Source organism: Myotis daubentonii, chromosome 11 (assembly GCF_963259705.1).
Source record: "Myotis daubentonii chromosome 11, mMyoDau2.1, whole genome shotgun sequence".
Taxonomy (NCBI): Eukaryota; Metazoa; Chordata; class Mammalia; order Chiroptera; family Vespertilionidae; genus Myotis; species Myotis daubentonii.
The window spans coordinates 78,502,388-78,525,216 of NC_081850.1; the positions used below are offsets into that span (position 1 = coordinate 78,502,388).

A 22,829-nucleotide genomic window follows, 5' to 3' on the forward strand; every position below is an offset into this window, starting at 1 on the left:
GGCAATAGCAAAAATAATTAGTTTGTATTATTTGCATGTTGTGAGTTGGATACTGGGCTATGTGTTTCAAATGGATTATTTAAACCATTTTGTCATTTTCTAAAGCTTATAGAACTGTTTTATATGCTTGTTCTGCAATTAACAGTTTTTCATAGATAAACAATAGAAACAGTTGATTTGGAGAATTCTTATATTTTTTGCGAGTTAGAACTGGTCTTTTAATATTATTACCATTAAGACTAAATGGTGATAATACAGATGCTGATTGCCAGTGATTTACAAGCTAGATGTTTATTTCTCTCTCCTATAACTGGCTGACATTAGCCAACCTGGATGTGTGTGAGGACTCCACAGGGTGAAACACCTTATATCCTGTTATTCTTTAAGATGCAATTCTGCTTCAGGATCCAAAAGACCATTCCAGTTGTCCTGACCCCTTGCAAGCAGTGGGAAGTAGAAAAGAGGAGAGGGATCCCATTCCTTTTCTTTCTTTTTTTTTTAATTTAAAATCTTAGTTTTCAATTAGAGTTTACATTCAGTATTGTCTTATATTAGTGTCAGGTGAATAGCATAGTGGTTAATACAGTCATATTCTTTACAGAGTGTTCTCCCTGGTATTTCCGATACCCATCCTGGCACCACGCACAGTTATCACAGTATTATTGACTATATTTCCAATACCTGTCCTGGCACCACGCACAGTTATCACAGGATTATTGACTATATTTCCTGTGCTGTGCTTGGCATCCCGTGACTCTTCTGTACCTGCCAACTTGTAGTTCTTAATGCTCCCTTCTCACATGGCCCCCAACTCCCTCCTCCTCCTTGGTGTCTATGAGTCTGTTTCAGTTTTGTTTGTTTGCTTATTTTGTTCTTTAGACTTTATATATAAGTGAAATCATGTAGTGTTTTCCTTTCTCTCTCTGACTTATTTCACTTAGCATAATACCCTCTAGGTCCATCCATACTGTCGTAATTGGTAAGATTTCATTCTTTTTTTATGGCTGAGTAATATTCCATTGTATGTATGTACCACAGCTTTTTTTATCCACTCGTCTCTTGATAGGCACTTGGGTTGCTATATCTTGCCTACTGTAAATAACGCTGCAGTGAACATAGGGGCGCATGTGTTCTTTTGAACTAGTGTTTGGGGTTTCTTTGGATACATATCCAGAAGTGGAATCGCTGAGTCATAAGGCATTTCCATTTGTCATTTTTTGAGGACCTTCCATACTGTTTTCCATAGTGAGGGAGCCCATTCCTTTTAAGAAGTTGACACTGAAGTTCAAGTATCATTTCTACTCACACACTATTGGTTAAACTTAGTCATGTGGTAATGCCCTGATGTAAGAGAGTCTGGAAAATGTGTTCTTTATTTTGAGGCAATGTGTCCATCTGAAACTTAGGGGTTAAGGCCTAAAACTTAAGGTTGAGGGTAAGAGAAGAGAACAGATGTGGGGGGGCTCCTGTAACCAGTCTGTGTGGGATTCTCATTCATTTTTCATTAAAGAAAGACTAGTTGATAGGCCGTTGTTGGCCTAAGCCTTATTGAAGAGTTACTTTTACTATTGTCTTTAGAATCACACTAGAATGTTCTTCACGGTGAAGTAGTCATAAATATAAATTATTATTGCTCAGGGAATTTGAAAATAACTTACTGATTAAATCTGATTTTGGAGTTGCTATACTGAATATAGATTTTTATATACCAGCTGGTAGGAAGGGTGGCAAATAAGAGGACAGCTCCTGCCAGGTGGACTTTGAAAGCAGAACTCTTTGTTTTGTAGTTTTCTTTTCAAGCGGCTGTTTCCTCCTGATGTCACCACAGCCCCTCACTGAGCAGTTAACTGTAGCCATTCTTCTTGGTCAATATGAACTTCTGCATTAACATGCCAGATCTGCCGCTGTAGAGCGAAGAGAGCATTTAGAGTTGTCATTGCTTCTCTAAGGGCAGCAGGGATTTCTAATAAGTGTAGGCAAGAAACTGTCTGGATCCACTTGTTCTTTGTGTGTTTAAAACCTTGACAACAGAAATTGGTACTAAATGTTTTGAAGAAACAAGCATTAATTTCTAGGTTTCCAGCTCTAGTCTGCTGAGAGGCTCTTAAGTGCGGGGGGGGGGGGGGGGGGGGATCCGTTCTTGTGCAGCCCATTTCAGCTGCCCCAGAGGTACGGTGGGTAAACACGGGCTCCCCCAGAACCTCCTGGCCCCCGCTGGCCTCCCCCTGTGGGGAGGTTCAGACAACTTGTTTTCTTTCCCTTCTGGGCCTTCTCTCTACACTCCCCTCCAGCTGCCTCCTTCCCCCACCCCCAGAGTAATGTGATCTCCCAGGCCTGCTCTGCTGCTCTCGCAGATTCTTTTAGTCTTAGAGAAAGAGAGGAAAAAAATTAACCATTGGTTTCCCAGTTCAAAGTTAACAAAACCATAAACGCCCCAAACAGTGCCAGTGTTTGAAAATGAGTGTATTGCTTATAAATAACCAGTGCCTTTATTAATCGTTTATATTTTAATCGTTTATATTAAAGTGTACTCAAGGTTATCCTCTTATAAAGATAGTAAGAGGTCTTTAGGATTATTGCAACTTGCTATTTTTGTTTCTTTTGTAGATATCTTAATCTTTATTTAATATTCAGATTAAAAGCAAACAAAATAAGATTTTTGTGATTTAAAATAAAATTCTGTGGCATTTTTTTCAAAAGTTAACCAAAGTAAAGGGACAAAAACAATTCATGAAAACATGCAAAGTGTCTTTAAGTTGAATTCAAGTACTTAGAATTTAATAAGAATATCCCATACTATTTTTGTTCCATAATATATGTTTATAGCTTAACTAAGCTGTGTGACTGGATTTAAGAATTTGGGGTTTGGTTGTTTCTTCACAACAATGTTAAGATTTGAGACCTATAGTTTACAACAAATTTTAAATAGTTTTTCACTCTCTTGCCCTGGCTGGTGTGTCTCAATGGTTAGGGTATTGCCTGTGCACCAAAGGGCTGTGGGTTTGATTCCTGGTCAGGGCACATGCCTAGGTTTCAGGTTTGATTCCTGGTCGCGCATTCATGAGGCAACTAATCCATGTTTCCCTCTCACATTGATGTTTGTTTTTCTCTCTCCCTCTCCCGCGCCCCCCCCCCCCCCCCCCCCCAGTATCATCAGGTGAGGATTAAAAAAAATGTTTTTCACTTGCATGTCCTAAAACTGGTCTTAAGTATGGGTAACTAGTGGGTGTCATATAATGGAAAAATATCTAACAAGGGAGTTTGGAAATCTGGGTTCTATTCCTGATGCTGCCATTAACTTGCTCTGAGACTTTGTGCACGTTATTTAACCTGCCTGTGCTTCAGCTATCTCATCCGTAAATGGGCAAAGTAGATTTTTATTTAAAATTATTAAAGATTACAGACCTGTCTTTATCACTATTCCCTCCCCAGCTGCACTAGAATTACAGTAAAAAGATTTTTTAAAAGTGAAAATACATAAGGACTAAAAATTCAAAAGGATAAAAGGATAAGAGGTGGATACATTTTCAGAAAATGGCGGTCAAAAGCATGGTGCTAGACTTAGCAGAACTGAGGAAGATGAAGCCCAACTTCTTCTGAGAGAGACATTGGTTAGAAGTGAGCCTGTTTGCTTATAAGAACCGAAGGGGGGAAATCAGAAATTAGAGGCATTAGTACCATAGAAAGCGGGGGGTGGTGAGGCCTGTAATTGAAATCAAAAGGACCAATTAAAAGGCTGTAAAAGGGATGTTCAGATTTTCCACACCCCTCCCCAGCCCTGTACAGCCAGATCACCTCCCTTCCCACCTCCGTGAGACTAGAGATTTTATATTGAGAAATTGCCTCTAAAGTCTCTGGACCAGGGCATGCACCCCAGCAGGGGTGCAGGTAAGCTATTGGGCTGAAAACAGTGAGGTGGGCAAGAGCAGGTTTTTTTTAAAGGCTGCCCACTGAAGAGTGCGTTCCCAGCCCTCTCCCATTTACGGCTAGCCAGGGCCTGGCCTATAGGAGATGTAAAGATTCTTGTTGGGGGTAGAAAACCAAATTGAATGGCTCTAGAGAAAAGCCCATCTGGGGATTCTTTTAGTGGATAGCTCACCACCTCCCATCATTAAAGCCAGTGGTCATGCCCATTTCATGCTTACTGTTTAGCTCCTCACTTGTACATAATAAATGGACAGCCACATTTCTCTAAACGTTAGAGGAAAGTCTCTAACGTGATAGATAAAGGCTAAAACAACGTCACAGGAAAAACAACTTGGTGGAAATAAAGACAGTGTAGGAAACAGAAGAATTCAGAACCTTTCTTTGCTAGTCCTCAGAGAGAGAGAGAGAGGTCGCAAACATCAAACAAGAGTATGTTGTTAAAAACAATAACAATCCGAACAAGAATGAACTCGTTAATACTGAAAACATTATAGCCAAAATTTTAAATTCAACAGAAGACTTGGAAAATAGCCTATCTTAGAAAGCAGAATATAAAGACAAAAACATGGACAATAAGAAACAGGGGCTGCTGTTTTTATTAAAAGACTTTTAGCACTATTTGCCTTTTATCCATGTGTATATATTACTTCGATTAAAAAAATAAAAATTAAAAAATATAAAAAGTTAAAAATAATCAATAATATTAGTTTCCTCCTGGAGGAAAATTGTTTAATAGTCATGTTAACTTGTTAATTATAAAAATATAATGAAGTCTTACTATAATGATATTTTCTAGAAAGCGGATTTACTCAGAGATAGGTCAGTGAGAATCGTAGCCCTGGGAATGACAAGGGCACTAACGAACAGTCAGTGTTACTTGAAAGACAGTCCTGCGTGCAGTCTGCACATCCCGTCCTGGGCCTGAATTAGCCCCAGTAAGGATGTGGGGTGAGGAGTTTGTGATTTGCCGTAAAGCGTAGTTGCAAAACCTTGGCTTTAGGATTAAAAAGTAAGACTGTGGCATTTCGGTTTTAGTTGGTACTCCTGCCCCGTAGCTAATATTTCTTTCCCTTAATAAAATGAACTGCTTTCCTTTTCCCTTGGTAAACCTCCAGACTGCTTTCACTCCCTCAGACTGTACTTTCTGAACCATTTTCACACATCACATTTGTTAATTTTAGCTCTTAACTTAGTCCCAGTAAGACTTAGGCAGGAACACAATCCATTACCTGCCATAGTAAGAGCCCTCATTTGGAAATAACAAATAGCTCCTGTTTATTGAGGACTTTCCATACATTATTTCTAACCTTCATAACCCTGTGACATAGCTACTCGTGTTACCACCCCACCCCAATTTTACAGATGAGAAAATTGAGCTGAGCGGTAGTCACTTGCCCACACCACCACAGTGAATGCCCAGTCTAGAGTCATCAGGCCTTGTGACACGTGGCTGGTAAATGGTGCCATCTCACTGAAAATGTGTGAGACGTAGAGATGAATGTGTCCTTATACACTAGTGGCAAACGTGGGTGTGATTGATGTGCTTTTTAAAAAATATATATATTTTATTGATTTTTTTTACAGAGAGAAAGGGAGAGTGATAGAGAGTCAGAAACATCGATGAGAGAGAAACATCGATCAGCTGCCTCCTGCACACCCTCCAATAGGGGATGTGCCCACAACCAAGGTACATGCCCTTGACTGGAATCGAACCTAGGACCTTTCAGTCCGCAGGCCAACGCTCTATCCACTGAGCCACACCGGTTAGGGCTTGATGTGCTTTTCTAAGCGGCATTCTCTTTCAGTGGACACACAGGGGACCCAGAAAGCTAGGGAACCTCGCAGGCTCTCACTGGACAGTGTTTGCAGAATCAAAGGAAGTGGGTTTGTTGGCATGTCATGTGAAATAGCATGCACATACTTCACGTTTTTTGCCCTTTCCCACTAAAATTATTGGCTGGGCTGGAACAGGAAAAGGCTCAGTCAGATCTGGGATTACCTGGTCCTAAGGGTCCCACACCAGGCCCCACATCAGATTGGCCTACCTGCCTTCCACGCCTGCCCCATCCTGCCTCCTCCTTCTTGGCGACCTGTCTTCCTCCTTCCCTTCACCCCCTGTCTCATCCCCCACCCCTTAAAACTAGGACTGAATTCCAAACTTTTAAAAAATTCAATTTTTTTTTATCCTAAAATACTCTTCAGAAAAGAGTACCCTTTGGGCAACTTTTTCTAGAGTTGTACCTTTCTTAAATTCAGAAATTGCTTTCAAATGAATAAATTGTAGAAATATCCATTGATATTTGTCTATTCCCAGTGAAAATAAGAAGCAAATCTTTCCTCTTCTAAAACGGTGGTTTTTCAAACTTCAGTACCCACACAGCTCATGCAGCGCGTCCCACATATTCTGATTCTGGAGGTCTAGCGTGGACACTACTGGTAAGTCTGCCTGTTCAGCAAGTACCACAGGTGATTCTAAATAAGGTATCCCTGCACCATACTTTTGGAAACATGCTCTATTACGTACTTTAATCTAATTAAGGACCTTTATTTTTTCGTTCTATTCTTTTTTTTTTTTTTTAATATATTTTATTGATTTTTTACAGAGAGGAAGGGAGAGAGATAGAGAGTTAGAAACGTCGATGAGAGAGAAACATCGATCAGCTGCCTCCTGCACATCTCCCACTGGGGATATGCCCGCAACCCAGGTACATGCCCTTGACCGGAATCGAACCTGGGACCCTTCAGTCCGCAAGCCGACGCTCTATCCACTGAGCCAAACCGGTTTTGGCTTTCGTTCTATTCTTAATGTGTTTTAAAATATTCTTATTAGTTCTAATTCCCAGAACTATTTTTTTTTTTAAAGACTTATTCTTCCAATTTCTCTTTCATTCTCTGGCTTTACACATATTGTCCACTTTTCACTTAAATTGCAAATTATGTGCCATTTTGGAAAATTCAAAGACTTTGGACCTTACTACTTCCTAGCTTTGTATGTTTGGACAAGAATATTTCCTCTCTCTTCCCCTCCTCTCCCAGTTTCCTTACCTGTGAAATGAAATGACATTATACAGTATTCAAAGGATTGTTGTGAGGCTTGTGCCTGGACATATTAGGTGCACAGTAAATGTCTATCCTTCCCCAAACGGAATGCAGCATGACAAACAGGTTAAGTAGGTCACAGTCTTTTTTATTTCTTTGTTGTTGTTTTTCTTTATTTTTTTTTAAGTTAATACCTTTGAGGCTTAAGATTGCTTAGAGCAGCGGTTCTCAACCTGTGGGTCGCGACCCCTTTGGGGGTTGAACGACCCTTTCACAGGGGTCGCCTAAGACCATCGGGAAACACATATATAATTACATATTGTTTTTGTGATTAATCACTATGCTTTAATTATGTCCAATTTGTAACAATGATATTGGGGGTCACCACAACATGAGGAACTGTGTGAAAGGGTTGTGGCATTAGGTTGAGAACCACTGGCTTGGAGGGAATCGGGCCTTTCTTCAGCATAGTAAGAAGACTGAGGCTCTACTTGCTTGTAACAGAATGCCTTTTGTATCTTGCAAGTGAGTTTCATAAGGATCAACACTGGATCTGGAAAGGATGGTACAGGTTTGATATGGTGGTGTGCAGTTTGGTGATAGTTTCAGTATTCGTTGCTGCTAATTCAGTTTTAGACACAGTTTGTAAGCAAGCATTACTCATTTTTTAAAAATATATTTTATTGATTTTTTACAGAGAGGAAGGGACATTTTTTACAGAGAGTTAGAAACATCGGTAAGAAACATAGATCAGCTGCCTTCTGCACACCCTCTACTGGAGATGTGCCCGCAACCAAGGTACATGCCCTTGACCGAAATTGAACCTGGGACCCTTCAGTCTGCAGGCCAACGCTCTTATCCACTGAGCCAAACTGGTTAGGGCAAGCATTACTCATTTTAAGAGGATAAAGTCATTTTAGACTCAAGAGCAGAATATTAGTAATAGTCATTAGCTTTTTAAAATAAACTTACATCCCAATATAAAGCACAGAACATGCAAAAAAATATCTGGGTCTATATTAACTGATAGTATTCAAGGATATAGTTAGAATTGCAAAAATACCCACTAATGTATATATAATTCTTGGCATTACTTGACAATTTGAATATGTAGCCTTTTAAATATGAAATGCTCTATAATGACAGGTTTATCATAGTCTGGTCCAAAGCTCTTGAACTTTCCAGAATGGCACCAAACAGATTATTGTATTTTTCAGCTTGTTTATACTGGTGTCACCCTTTTGAATTTTATTTTTGACTTTACACTTGGAGGTTGAAAGGTTTAAGACAACACTAAACAAGTCAGCAGTCATTTCCTGAAGGCTCTCTCGTGAGACAGTGTCGCCCAGAGTCTAGATAGCATCCACAGGCACTGTACTTGTTACCTTGTAGCCCTGCGTCTCCAGGGGACTGGGCCTTCTTAGCTACTCACGAGGCCTGACCTGGCACTACAACACTAACCGCAGGTTCACTCTATTAGAGTAAAAACATTTTGTGCATTGATGAGAATTTGTAAAGTTATGATGCCTTTGCTGAGAACCCCTATGATATACACTAGTCTCATCCAGTCACATCTTGAATTTTATGTGTTCTTTATGGCAGACCTAAATGAAGATCTTCTTAGCCATTCCTGGTGTACTGAAGATACCCATGCTTTGGTCATTACCCTGTAGGCCGGAGAGTAAAACAAATGAATCCAGCTTTGTCTCTGGGGCTGATCACCATAGCCAGGATCTCTCTCTCTCTCTCTCTCTCTCTCTCTCTCTCTCTCTCTCTCTCTCTTTTAAAATATATTTTTATTGATTTCAGAGAGAAAGGAAGAGGGAGAGAGAGATAGAAACATCAATGATGAGAGAGAATCATTGATAGGTTGCCTCCTGCACGCCCCCTACTGGGGATCGAGCCTGCAACCCAGGCATGTACCCTTGACCGGAATCGAACCTGGGACCCTTCAGTCCGCAGGCTGATGCTCTATCCACTGAGCCAAACCAGCTAGGGCTAGGATCTCTTAACTAAGGCTTCCTCTGAAACATATATCAACCTTAGTTATTTAACCAAAGGTATAGATATTCAAAGCTTTAATCTACTTATAATCTATTCTTGGTCAGATGTGGCTGTGTATTAATTTACTGGTCAGGAGCCTGATCCTTGGATCCAGGTAGACCTGCGTGGAGTCCAGCTCTGCCTGTTTCCATATGTAGGACCTTTGGCAAAGTGCTTGACTTCTCTGAGCTCCAAGAATTGGGGTAATAATACTGTTTTCCTTACAGGATCATTGTGCAAATGCAGTGTAGTAGTGTGGACAGACCATGCTTTTCACAAGACTCCGACACACAGTGAGATCTCAGTACATGTTAGGTGTGTGTGTGTGTGTGTGTGTACACTGAGTGGCCAGATTATTATGACCACCCCATCAGTATTTCGTTGGGCCACCTTTTACCTTCAATACTATAGCGATTCTTCTTGGCATTGATTCCATGAGATGTTGAAAGGTGATGCGAGGAATCTGACACCATGCCTGATGAATAGCACTGTCCAGTTCTGTGAGATTTGATGGTTGTGGAACCAGCTGCCTGATGGCTCTTTTAACTTCGTCCCACAAGTGCTCAATTGGATTGAGATCTGGTGATTGTGGGGGCCACCTAAGCAAGGTAAAGTCTCCCTCATGTTCTTGAAACCACTCCTGCACAATACAGCACCGTGGCATGGCGCATTGTCTTGTTGGAAGAATCCGTCTCCATTGAGATACGCCATCAACATGATAGGATGAAGTTGATCAGCAATGATACTTAGGTATGTTGTGCTATTCAGACATTGTTCCACACAAATTAAAGGGCCCAAATCATGCCAGGAAAACATGCCCCAAACCATAACACTGCCTCCACCAGCTTGAAGGGTTGTACTCATGCATGTGGGGTGCATGCTTTCATGCTGTTTCCGCCAAATTCTCACTCTGCATGATGCAACTGGAAACGTGATTCATCGGGCCACATGACTTTTTCCCAATGCTCAACTGTCCAATCCTTGTGTTCCTGTGCGAATTGGAGACGTTTTATCTTGGTAACTGCAGACAGCAAAGGTGTTCGAACAGGCCTTCGGCTTCCATATCCCATACGATGAAGTGTATTGCTAATTTGCCTACAAACGTCAGGTGGTCATAATAATCTGGCCACTCATTGTGTGTGTGTGTGTGTGTGTGTGTGTGTGTGTATTGATTTTAGAGAGAGAGAGAGAGAGGAAGGGAGAGAGAGAAACATCAATTTGTTGTTCCACTTACTTTTGCATTCATTGGTTGATTCTTGTATGTGCTCTGATCTGCGATCGAACCTGCAACCTTGGCATATCAGGACGATGCTCTAACCACTGAGCTACCTGACTAAGGTAATACATGTTAGTGCTTATTATTCATGTGCTCTAAGATATGGACTAACTTAGATGTTTTGTTTTTTTAAAGAATAGTTTTTATTGATTTTTAGAGAGAGGGAAAGAGACAAACATGTGAGAGCGTAGCATTGATCAGCTGCTTCCTGCATGGTCTCCACCAGGGATCGAGCCTACAACTTGGGCATGTGCCCTGACCTGGAATCAAACCAGCAACCTTTTGGTGCACAGGATGATGGCCAGCCAACTGAGCCACACCGGCCAGGACTGCACTAACTTAGTTTTTCTGCCTGTTGCTTTGATACTATTGTTAAATTTTGTTTTCTATTGTTACTGATATTTATCTGATTTTTATTAAATTATTTGGTATGCTTGGGGACCCTATTGTTTCCTGTTGACCTGGATTTCTGGTTTTATGCCAAGTTACACACTCTTGTGATTATTATGTTATGGCATTGTCTATTATCAGTCCTGAGTTATACACAGATTTGAGCCCAACACGGCAATGAAATGGGTTTTAAACAATGGTGCCATGACACCTGCCAAACAAGGGGAAAGTTCTCTATTGAAGAAAATGAGGCCAAGAAGGGCTCAGGCCCTGCCTCTGAAGAGTTCTCGGTGTGGAGACCTCAGCCCCTTACGGATAACCAGAGATTATGTTTGAACGTGAACTCGCACGTCTCTTCCTTCTGCCAACCGTCTCCTCGCCTGAATGTCTGATTTGACAAATGTGTTGCACACTTGTAGCTGTTATGTGGCTCCGAGATCTCTTGATTATTCATTCCTTACCCACCCATTGAGTTCAGCCTTAATCACAGTAAGCTCACTGAATAGAAATGAGACCAGTGTTGGTAATTCCAAAGGAATTTGCATTATTCACCAGCGTTCTGGGGACATCGGGTTTGCCAGGGTCCGGAGCACGGTGGCCTGAGCAGTGCAGGTTGGGAACTTCTCATGGTTTCCCAAGTGGCGCGGAGCACCTGCGGTCTCCACAGAGCAGCTGGTGCAGCTGTTCCTTTCTTGGGGTGTTAGGATCGCATGTGCGTAAACGCTCTGCGTGTAAGAAATGCTGTTGATTTAGAAGTGGGATTGGTTTGGGCCGCGGTAATGGTGCCGGACGGCCTGGGCCTGGCCATCGCGTAGAGAGGGTCCCGGCGCGGCGCGGCGCGGAGGGGGTTAAGGCCGTTCAGGAGGCGGGGGCGGGCCTCGCGGGCCGGGCTGGGGCCCTTTGTTAACAGGCGCGTCCTGCGCGGAGACGAGACCCGGCCGCGGCCACGGGCGGGCGCGCGGGGCGGCGGGGAGGCCGGGAGGCCGCATGGCGGGGCCGCGGGGGCCCGGGAGGGCGCACGGAGCTAGCGGGACGCGCCGAGCCTGAGCCGCGCCGCGGAAGGGAAGGGGGCGCCGGCCCTCGCGGCTCCGCACACGAAGATGTTGGAGATCTGCTTGAAGCTGGTGGGCTGCAAGTCCAAGAAGGGGCTCTCCTCGTCCTCCAGCTGCTACCTGGAAGGTGAGCCCGGGCCCGCGGCGGGGGTGGCGAGGGGGCCGCGGGCCGCCGCCGGGCCTTCCCAGGCCTTTCCCGCCTGCGCTCCCTCCGCTCCCCCTCTCGGTCCCTCCCTTTCCCTCTCCCTCTCCCGTTCTCTCCCTCTCCGTCCCCCCTTTTCTGTTTCTTTCTCACTCGCAGCCCCTGCGCGGCGCCGGCCGAGGGGGAAGGGGCCGGGCTCTGGCCCCTGGGGAGCCCCCGACTGCGGGCTTCGACCCGAAAAAGTTTGAGAAAGCGAACTCTGCGGGCCTGGACGGCCCACGTTGTGGAATTTCCACCGTTAACGGGAAATTATGTGTCAAAAAGGTCGTCCTGTGTTTGTGAAAGATAGGATTTTCATTAGGTACCGTGTACTACAAAGAGAACGCGCTCTACCATTTATGGATACAGAATTTCAAGCGCTCTTTCCACTCCCCGTCCCTACCCCAGACCGACCACGAGGAAGCCCTAGACACACATTCTCTCCCTTTTCCATGGAGCAAAGAGAGGTCACACCGAATGCTAAGAAGGCATGTGAATGAGTCCAGAGTGTCTGGGGCGAGGGGGAGGAACCACGTTAGGTCGCTTCAAAAAAGCTGAGAGCCGAGAGCGGCTCACTTCTGCCTTCTTTCCGTTCTGCTCTTTTTCTTATCTAAGCCCTCCCCTCCCCCCTTTCCTGTTACTTGCCTTTCATTTTCTGTCCCAGTAAGGTGACGTCTGAGAAAAAGTGAATTGAGGATGCGCGGTTATCATTTGATAGCTTCAAGATGGATCTGAAATTCATCTGCTTTTGGGACTGGCCATCCCAGGCTTTTTGCTTTCAGCTGAAAAGACTGATTGTACTTAAGAGAAGTAATCCTGCTTGCATTTCTCCATCAATTTCATTGAGGGCTTAAAATAGGAATAGAGATGTAAAGCTCATTTTAGAACAAGTAGGATTTCTACAATAGTGCCAGGAAGTTGTAATGTTTTTCTTTTTTAAATGAAGGAGAAATAAACAGAGGCCTCATTAATTGTCTAAACTGTTTTTCTTTTCACTTTTTGATTTGAGGGCCTGCCTAGAATCATATGTGTAGCTCAAACCATAAACGCCAGTGATATAGGCAAAATCTGTTTGCCTTTTTGCCACAGTAGGTGTCCATGGGTGCCTTTCCCTCTCTGGGATTTGGGGCCCGAGAGAAGGCCCACCCAGCTGGAGGGGGCTCACAGAATCTAACATTAGGAGAGAGATGGTTTATTCGTCCCCTAAACGTTCTTATCTGAACAGCCAAAATCAGCTTCAGTTAATACGTGGCTTGTTTTCCAAGTTGCTCAAAATTCTGAACACATTCTCATTTACATCTGTAACGAGTTAGTGTCAGGCATTATCATCTCCATTTTGCAGATGGATGCCTAAGGCTGAGTAGATGAATGGACTTTTGTAACTGCAGAGCTGGAGGAAAAGTTTAGGTCACAGCAAAGCTGTGACACTGTTTTGTTTTCGTGGGGGGGGGGGAGATTTAGTAGTACCTGGCTGGTTTCATTACTCTTTTTTTCGGGGGAGGGGGAATCTAAAGTGACTTATTATGTCTTGAAATAATGTTGGCTCTCAAGTCTAAAAAAAAAAAGAATTCTGGTACAACTGACTGCTTGAGGTTAAGGCTTTATCTGGAAAGCTATCACTATAGGAATTCTTTGTTGTTACTGAGTTTACCTGATGTCATTGTTATGTTTTATTGGGGAAAGTAAATGAAATTATTATTTTGTAGTTTAGAGAATTTAACAAACGTCAGTGATCCTTTCATAAGGACTGGATGTGCTATTAGTCTCTTGGGAAAAGTAATTGCCAACATCTGGGTAAGTCATCCAGCCTTTCTGTTTTTACTGACATCTAAATCAATCAATCAGTGTTTATTGACAGCCACTGGGGCCCAGTCATCACACGTCATGGAGCGAAGTAAATATGGTCAAGTTTTCCATCCTATCAAAGAAGGGTCAGCTGTAAAACTTGATCATGCATCTACTTTGCTATTCGGGCCTAGCTGTCAAAGCAATTATTAAATGCTTACTGTGTGCCAACCACTGTTTCAACATTCTGTGATTTCATTTGCTTACTTCTCATGATGGCCTTGTGGTTATTTCCATTTTATTGATGAGGAAACTGAGGCACCGAAAGATTAGGAAACTAGTCTAAGGTAACAGAGCTAGCAAGTGGTGGTGCTGGGATTTGAACCCGTGCTGTCTGTCCCCAAAGAGCCCAGTTTAGCTACTCTGCTTTATGGACTATGACTGTTTATCTTCTTTGGAACTCTCCGTGGATGTTAAAATGGTATCTTCAGAAACACTAATGCCTCAAAAGGGGGTATTCTTTCTTTCTCTTCTGGAAACCTGGTACTGATAAGAATGCTTACCTTTAGCCATATTGATTCCTCTCTGAAGTCAATAAAAACATTTTAAAAAATAACTGTACATGATAACGAATTCTAAAAGGGTATTTAATGAACAGTGATTCTGTCTCCTGTGCAGTTTCCCTACCCAGAGGCACTCGGGAGTTTCTTGTGTGTCCTCCTAGAACAGTGGTCGCCAACCTTTCAGACCTCACGGACCACCGGTTGGCGACCGCTGTTCTAGAAACATTTTATGCATATGTAAGCATTTATAGCATTTTAATTTTGTTCATCAACTTTGTGAAAGTATCTTTATAGCTGCATTGATTTACCATGCTCATGTTTATCTTTATAATCTTCGGTCTACTTCACTGAACTTTCTGTTATTCCTCACCTCTAAAGATGTGAAAGAAAACATGAACATTAGCCATTTGAATTCACCTTTCCTCCAGTTTATTTTTACTTGTTCATATGTTTGTATTTGTATACATTGTGCATGGATGTTGTACAGGGACCTGTAAGTTCCGTGTGGTGGAATAAAAAACGAATGTGTGTGAAGTGAACTCTTGTTGAACTTTCAAATTTTATTTTAAGGGCCCTCTTTTACGCTTCTTGTCAGCAGTTCACTTTCTGGCTTGTGCTTTATGTGGTCCAGCCACACAGATACTTTTAGTACTTCTGCCTCAGAGATGCTTGTACTCTTTCTGAACACTCGCTCCTGAGCTCATCAACTACTTCTCTTGTTTAGTAACAAAGAAAATCTGAGGCTCCTTCTGGAGCTGGATCGCCAGTCAGTCCATTTCACTTGGGGTTGTGTTAAAACCGTGGAGCATTTCTGATGGGACAGGCCTTGGCACCAAGCACTTCATTGGCATCCTCACTAATTCTCGTACCAGTGCCCGAGGTCTTCAGAGAAGAGAAGGAAGAAGGGCCCACTCACTTTGGTTAGAAACACTTTTGAATTTGGAGTCAGGAGATCCGGCTTTTGTCCGACTTCTCTCAGCTTTCTGGTCCATTACCTCTAAGACAGAACAGGCACCCTCTGTCCAGCTCACCTTAGAGGATCGTATGAGAACATACGAGATGATTCAGGTGAAAGTTTTGAAACGAATAAAATGCCTAATATATGTATTTATACCGGTACGAGGTTCCTTGGAGATGTCCTTAAGTCCAGAGTTCTATGGCCTGGATGTATATGCTAAGGTCCCATTCCTATGTGAGGCCCACAGCTCTGGAGCCGGCCAGCGTGGACCCAGATGCCACCCATGTTGCCCAGGGATCTTGGGCACATTGCTTTCTGAGCCTGGGTGTTCTCATTTCTAAAACAGGCTGTGAATAGTCCCTGTCTTGTTGAGTTGGTAGATTCACATGAGAGATTTCATTTAAATTGTTTAGCACAGAGCGGGGCACGGAGCAAGATGTTGGCATATGTTAGATGTTGTTATTTTAAATAAATACTTAGCAGTCTGAAAGGTTGGTGTTGCCAGTTTTTCTAGTGGCTGAAGTATGATAGAATTGAGTTGAACTCATCCATAGTTTCTCTTTTTTCCGATAGTTTTTCTTGTTAACAAAACAAATTTTTCCAAGTTTGTTTTGATGCATATAATTAATATTTCCTGTCCTTGGTTTTAAGGAAAAGTATCTTCCCTTCCTCTGATTCTATCTTATTCCCATGGTGAAAATGTTAATTGTGGAAGAAAAAATCCTATTGGTTCATGGTTGGCATCTTATTTCTTCTCTCAGGGGGAGTATGTTCATAGCTCCAAACATGTGAAAGCTAAAAATCTCATACTGCTTACTACCTTGTTGCAAAAGTAATTTTGCCAGTGTAATTAAACACTGATCCGAAACAGAAACAGGAAAAATTGTCAATGGTTAGGCTTTAAAAATATATAACAATATTGTACAATGTGATGATTATGGTTAACAAATACTGTATTGTATATTTGAAAGTTGCAAAGAATAGATCTTTATAAAGTTTCTCCTTCCAAGAAAAAAGTTATAGCTATGTGTGGTAATGGATGTTAACTTATGATAATCCTTTCACAATATATACATATATCAGATTATTAACCTTTAACTTATACAGTATCATTATACCTTAAAACTGGGAAAATATATGTAACAAGAACTAAAGATCAAATGGGACATCGGAAGAATATAACTTTCTTCTGTAATGGTGGATTGTAATAGAACACAGAAGAACAATTTCTAAAACAAATGCTTAAGTTAGTCTTTTTCACTTTTTTTTACAGTGGAAAGTTTTAAACCTATGACAAAAGCAGACAACATAATGAACTCCCTGGTACTCATCACCCAGCTGTAATATTACCAACTTTTGGTCCATCTTGTTTTCTTTCCTAGTGAAGTTACAGTTCCAAAGCCTTTGAATAGCTTTGCTAGTTTCTGACTTTTGAGAGTCTAACTTTGTCCTCAGATAATAAGAGTTCTCCACAATTGCTTGTCAAGTCCTTTCCTAACCCACACTGTAGGTGATTTGTTATCCTCTCCGTGTTGGGTGCTGGTGATAGGGAAGACAGACAGATGAGGCCGAGGAGAAACAGGTGGGAATTAGAGAGGGAAGCGGGGGGAGGAGCAGGAAAGGGAGGTAGAGACAGAGGGGGCGATACAGACAGACTGGGAGACAGACAGTAGGCTGGGACAGGAAAGGGAAACGAAGACCAGAGGGAAGGAAGACAGAGAGAGGGGACTGGGACAGAGGGGGGGTGGCCTGAGAGGAAGAAAAAGCAAGATCGTGAGCGAGCGGCAGGGCTGGCAGCTGAGTAGGATCCCTGGAGGGAGGGTGAGGGGAGTGACCTCTCTCTGCTTCTGTTTCCTGCCCTCAAGTGCAGTAATAGTGGAGTTTGCGGAAGAAGGTAGCTCAGGTTTAGTGCACATAAAGTGCATGGCCCGGTGCTGGTCCTCACTAAGGGATCAATAACTATCACCCATTGTATTGCATTTCATTGCATAAACTTTAACCTCATTACTCTTAATTTCTTTTTAGAGACCTAATTCTTACCAGTCCTCAAATTTGGCTAATAGCATTGTTCATCGAGTACCTGAAAATTGAATCTAAAGGCAGGCCATGAATAGAATTAGGCATTGCTTTTAGGAGCCAAAATAATCGTTTTCCGTTCACGTTCAGCTACTCCGGTTAGCAATAGAAATAATAATGGCTAATGGGACATGCTGGGAAAGTTGCCTGCCATTGGGTAACCCTCTGCTTCAGCGACTGGGGTCTGAACTGACGCAGGGGTCCTGGATGATGCTTAAAGGAGAGCAGGAGATGAGAAGTGAGTGCTTTCAAACCAGCTCGGGTCTGGCAGGCAGAGCAGAGTCTTTCGTCGGTCGCAGGCGGCCTGTGGCCGGAGACAGCTGTTTTCCAGCCTGTGCAGCTTTTCTCCCCACAAACACAGCATGCGTGGAGAGTGCCTCTCACCATGCTGTCCGCCTGTTAGGAAGCATCGAGAAGTGGACTCGTGTCACACCAAGGTGTAATTTAGGAGCCTGGCCACGCTTCACATTCCATTAACAAATACTGCATTTCCTAGATCTTCACGAAGGCTTTCCTGGCCAGGGTTCATTTGCTTCTCATCTTTACTAGCTATTATTTCTGTCCTGCTGGTAGAGGTTAACGGGGAGTTAAGGTGCACTCTTAAGTCGTAATGCAATGTTTTACCTTGTTGCTAAAGGCCAACAGATGCAGGTGTTCTGAGTCGGAGGTAATTTAAATAAACGCGGGGCAGTGCTGAGGCCTCTGAAAATGCTTGGTCTCTGCCCAAAAGGAGCTGATGTTTGTGGTGACAGTAACAAGAGAAGGAGTAATTGCCCTGTAGTGCCCTCGTGCCAGGTACCACACCTGACATCCACACAAAAATTGTCTGCATGAGTGTGCATTGAGCCCTCCCGACAGCCCGACCAGGGACTAGGTCAGGGGTGGGCAAACTTTTTGACTCGAGGGCCACAATGGGTTCTTCAACTGGACCGGAGGGCCGGAACAAAAGCATGGATGGAGTGTTTGTGTGAACTAATATAAATTCAAAGTAAACATCATTACATAAAAGGGTACGGTCTTTTTTTTCAATAGTTTTATTCATTTCAAACGGGCTGGATCCGGCCCGTGGGCCGTAGTTTGCCCACGGCTGGACTAGGTCCATACGTTGTCCTGTTGTGCATTTGAGTCGCCGAGGCTCAGAAGTGAGCATCTCCCAGATGTGGTGGGCTGAGGTTTGAACAAGGCCTGCCCACCCTGAGCCCGGGCTGATGATACTGCAAGGGACACGGAGTCCTTAGGGCGGTAATAGGAACAGACACCAGATATCCACGTGAGGTGGGGGGTAAGTAAACCTGAGTGTGAGGCGGGAGGGGGAGGAAGGACAAATCAGAGGTGTATAGAGGCAGTGAGGTCGGGAGGATGAATTCCAGGGAAAGCATATAGCCCTTGTCAAGGTGCACACAGACGAGGCAGAAACAGGGTTTGCTTGGGGGAAACTGCAAGGCATTTGGGGGGCTGGAGTGGAAAGTAGGGGTCATTGGAGAAGATGGTCCCTGACCAGACCCCGAAGGGCCTGTGTGCCTGCTTTAGGAGCTCGGGCTTCTGCAGTGGTGGCACCAAGAACAACCACAACACGCTGTGAGGACCTGTTACATGCTAGGAGCAGTGCCTCCCACTTTATCTGCAAGCTGCCCGCTGCCTGGCCAGGCACCTGTGCTTAGATGGCCATAGGTGCACTTGTAGTGAATGGTGACTGATGATTGACAGGCAGGGCCGCCACCCCGACATCTGGATGGGATTTTGACAGGAGAGTGATTTGGTCAGATTTGCCGTTTAGAAGGACCCTTCTGGTATGGGCAGGGTCAGAGGGGAACCAGACCGCGGGTATGGTGGGGTAGGGAGAGGACAGGACTGACCAAAGAGATTAGGAGGAAAAGTGGCCAGGATGTGGGTGTGAACTAGATGGGATGAGCGGGAGAGAAGCGGGCACAGATGACAGGTGTTCAGTGTTTTGAAGATGGCGGTCCTCATTTTACATAGATCTTTGTACCCCATTTCCAGTAATTGTAGACTTCTTTGCAACAGATTCTTAAAAGGTGATACAAAATTCCTTTTTTTCCCCAATTTTGGTGGAGAGGGAGGGGATTATAGGGACTGTTTATCTTCAGAAAAGTTAACATGTAGACTGTGAATAGGTTAGGACAGAGAATTTTAATTTCTAAAATTGACTGGCTAGGGACATTACAATGTAAAAAGATTCCAGGGGAAATATTTAAGCCTTAGGCTAAGTTAAATGACTTTATTATTTTTTTTTTAACTTCTTGCTTTTTAAAGGAGATTTCTCTAGGAAACTAACTTTTTGCCTATAATGTGATAAAACTGCATTATTTAGAAAAGAAAATAGTCTCATTTGGACTTCTCACTAATTTGTAGCAGCCTTCTTTCTTGACCCCTCTCCCTGTCAGATCACAGGGGTTACACGGAACCAAATCTGAAGTGCTGGAGCTGGCAGCCGGGGAGGCCCCTAGGTTCTGGGATAGAATTCAGGGGATCTTGTTCTTGGATGGGAAAACATTAAAACATTATTTTACTAACCTCTAATTGAAAATTAGTATTGTATTTTTTAAGAACTTACAAGATAAACTACAGTAATATTAGCAGTACTTGTGATTTTGTCACCAGTAGAAATCAGATATTTTCCCATCATGTAACAGTTTTGATTATTACTGACACCACTACTTTGAAATGAAAGTAGTTACCACTGGATCTTGTTATTTAATGTGTTAATGAAAAGCATTAATATGTTAATAAAGAAGCATATACCAAATGCATTCATAAAAAGCACTATCACACATTTTAAAAAAGGTTTGAGGACTGTTTCAATATAGTTGTTTTCCTTTGCAATTCTTCATACTTATTTTATGCATTTGCAAACTTTATTCTGAGGAGGAGTCCTTGGGCCTCACCGCAGGGTCCACCGCACGGCACAGGTAAAGACCCTTAGTGGCCTCGGTGGGTCGGGCTGGCCTTGGGTCCCCGTGACTCCTGTCCCTCGCTGGGCCCGGTCTTGTTCCGGGCCACCTCCTCCTCAGCCCCTCGCAGCTCCTGGCCCTCAGTGTCTGTGTTCTTATACATCCATGCACAGGGCAGCACTGTCCTCTTGTTGGACTTTCGCTTTGAGGCCTGTGCATATCTATTAACCGTGCTTCTCCCCCTGGAGCAGGGCCACGCATGATTCCTTGCATCATGATCACTGTGCCATACCCCTGCTCTCCAGCTGCTGACACGGTATTTGGGGGAGCTGGGACATTCTTTTCAGATTGTGAAGTTAATGCCAAAGCGCTGTATTTAGCTAATAAACTTGTTTTTAAAATAATTTTAACTGCTCTGGCTGAGGGTGTAAATGACAAAATAAAGGGCCATGTAGACTGTAGATAAAATTACTTTCATCAAGTTCAAATTGTGGGAAACAATACTTTTCCTCTAAACTCATAAAAAGTTGTATGAGACGGTTACAAACTGACTTGAGAATAGTCTGAGCATGATCTCATCAGTTGGAACAGAGTAGGAAATAAAACACGAAGCCTTCCCTCTTTTTTGAAGGGTCTGTTTTATAGATTTTTAAATTACAGAGATTCCTTGAACTGGAGGATAATAGTGAAGCGCCCACAAAGGAACTAGGAATAAAGCCACATGGGTAAATAATTGCATGTGACTAAAAGTAAAGGGAACGCTTATCACATCTGGCACACCTGCCCTCGCGCCCCTCCCCAGCTCTGAAATGGTGAAGTGCCCTCTGTGTTCAGTAAACACTGCTGAGGGCAGCGGTTCTCAACCTGGGGGTCGAACGACCCTTTCACAGGGGTCGCCTAAGACCATCGGAAAACACATATATAATTACATATTGTTTTTGTGATTAATCACTGTGCTTTATGTTCAGTTTGTAACAATGAAATCGGGGGTCACCACAACATGAGGAACTGTATTAAAGGGTCGCGGCATTTGGAAGGTTGGAAACCACTGGCTTAGGGAATTGCAGGGGGAACCGTGGCCTTGGGCACAGTGCCAACAGGAAGGCGGAAAGCTTCCCAGGAAGGTTTTTCCTGGAGGTGAAGTCTCCCCTGCCAGGCGCTGGAGTTCATGAGCGTTTCCTTCTCTTCTGTTTGCCAGCGGCGGGTTCAGCAGCACAGCCCCTGGAAGTCTAGACCAGATATGCCATATCAGGGAATCTTTTGTAAACATTTTTGATCAGTGACTCACAACTTTAAGAAAGGATTCTTTTGTATCAAACTATCTAAATTGTACTGTAAAGACCCAACCCATTTTCTTAGAATACTAAGTTAATCATGCACAGGTCCAGTGAATTTTGTGGCATTTCCAAACGTTTGATATTCTCATAATTGGAACCCTAGCTTTCTAGAGGTTTGTAGATGTCATAATTCTTGTGCTTAAAATGGCCTATTAATTACTTTTCCTGAGTTTTGTTGGTGATGGAAACCTTTTCATTAACACTATGGTGAAATAACAGTAGACTTCTAAATGGGATGTGAGGCACTTTTGATGATACAAATATAAATATATTTAAAATAAATATGACCCAGAAAGGATGCTGCAGAAAATGTTCACACACACACACACACCCCCAAAATCAAGAATAATAGCAGATGCTAAACTTTTATTTCCTGAGATTTAACAATAGCCAAAAGATCCATTGGAAGGATGGAGGAGGGGTGGTTTTGGGCATCTTTTTTTTAATGAAGGTGACAGGCTTCTTTAGGGGTTTAACTTCCTGACAGTGAGACTGTCAGAAAGTTCATGTATTAAGCAAGGAAGCTTTAAGTACATTCTGCAACTTTGGCCTTGTAAGCTGTAATCATTTTTAAGGTTGACGAGCATAGTTCACTATGAAATGAAGCAAGGAATTTGGCATTTGTACATTGTGAGTCAATTTTGACATCAGCCTGGATTGGGAATTGACTGGAAGGTTTTGGGGTTGGACTGTGGCTACGCTTCAGTGTCTCGATCCAGAGGCATGCATGAGCAATACTTCCCTTTGGGCTTTGGCCATTAATTTGTGGAATGGAGCAAGAACTGGAGAGGAAAATGGAGAGACTGCCTTGGATTTCCTCACATCCTGTTGAATAAAAAAAAAAAAAAACAGTGGGAGGCCCTTTCCTTCCTGACAAAGGCCTCATCCCTTCACATGGAATTCCCAGCATCTGTCTCCATGTTCGGGACAGTCCCTCTTTAACTCGTACTTTAAACCGATGGTCACCCCTGGGTATCTGCCGTCTGCCTATTCCAGGTGTTTTCCAGGCCACTTCCCCTGATTATGTAACTTTCTTTGATCAAATCCAGATGCTGCAGAATGCTTGATAGAAGAGGTCAAATGGTGTTTGAAAAGAAAAGCATTACTGTGTTCATGGCTTTGGTTTAATTTCCTGTGGGCCTGGTCTGCCAAGGTTAAGCTTGTATGCTCCCGGCCACGGGGTGGGACACCGAGGGAAAGGAGCAAATGCTTTTTAAGGACAACTTGAGAAGATGCCCTCCTCCCCCGTGTACTTTTTAATGTTAGATTATCAGTTATATAAGCATCGGC

At 43.2% G+C, this 22,829-nt stretch overlaps 1 protein-coding gene across 3 annotated transcripts in view; it reads left to right on the forward strand.

The window, feature by feature from the left end:
* The window catches only part of ABL1 (ABL proto-oncogene 1, non-receptor tyrosine kinase), a 95,275-nt gene that overhangs the window by 38,506 nt on the left and 33,940 nt on the right, over positions 1 to 22,829 (forward strand). Inside the window, exon 1 of one of the 3 annotated variants that reach the window (XM_059658338.1) lies at positions 11,568 to 11,854. The exons of the other annotated variants lie outside the window; for them this stretch is intronic. Within the exon in view, the coding sequence (XP_059514321.1) occupies positions 11,776 to 11,854 (79 nt within the window). The 5' untranslated portion in view covers positions 11,568 to 11,775. Of the gene's footprint in view, positions 1 to 11,567; positions 11,855 to 22,829 lie in introns of those variants that run through there. 3 annotated transcript variants of the gene reach the window in all.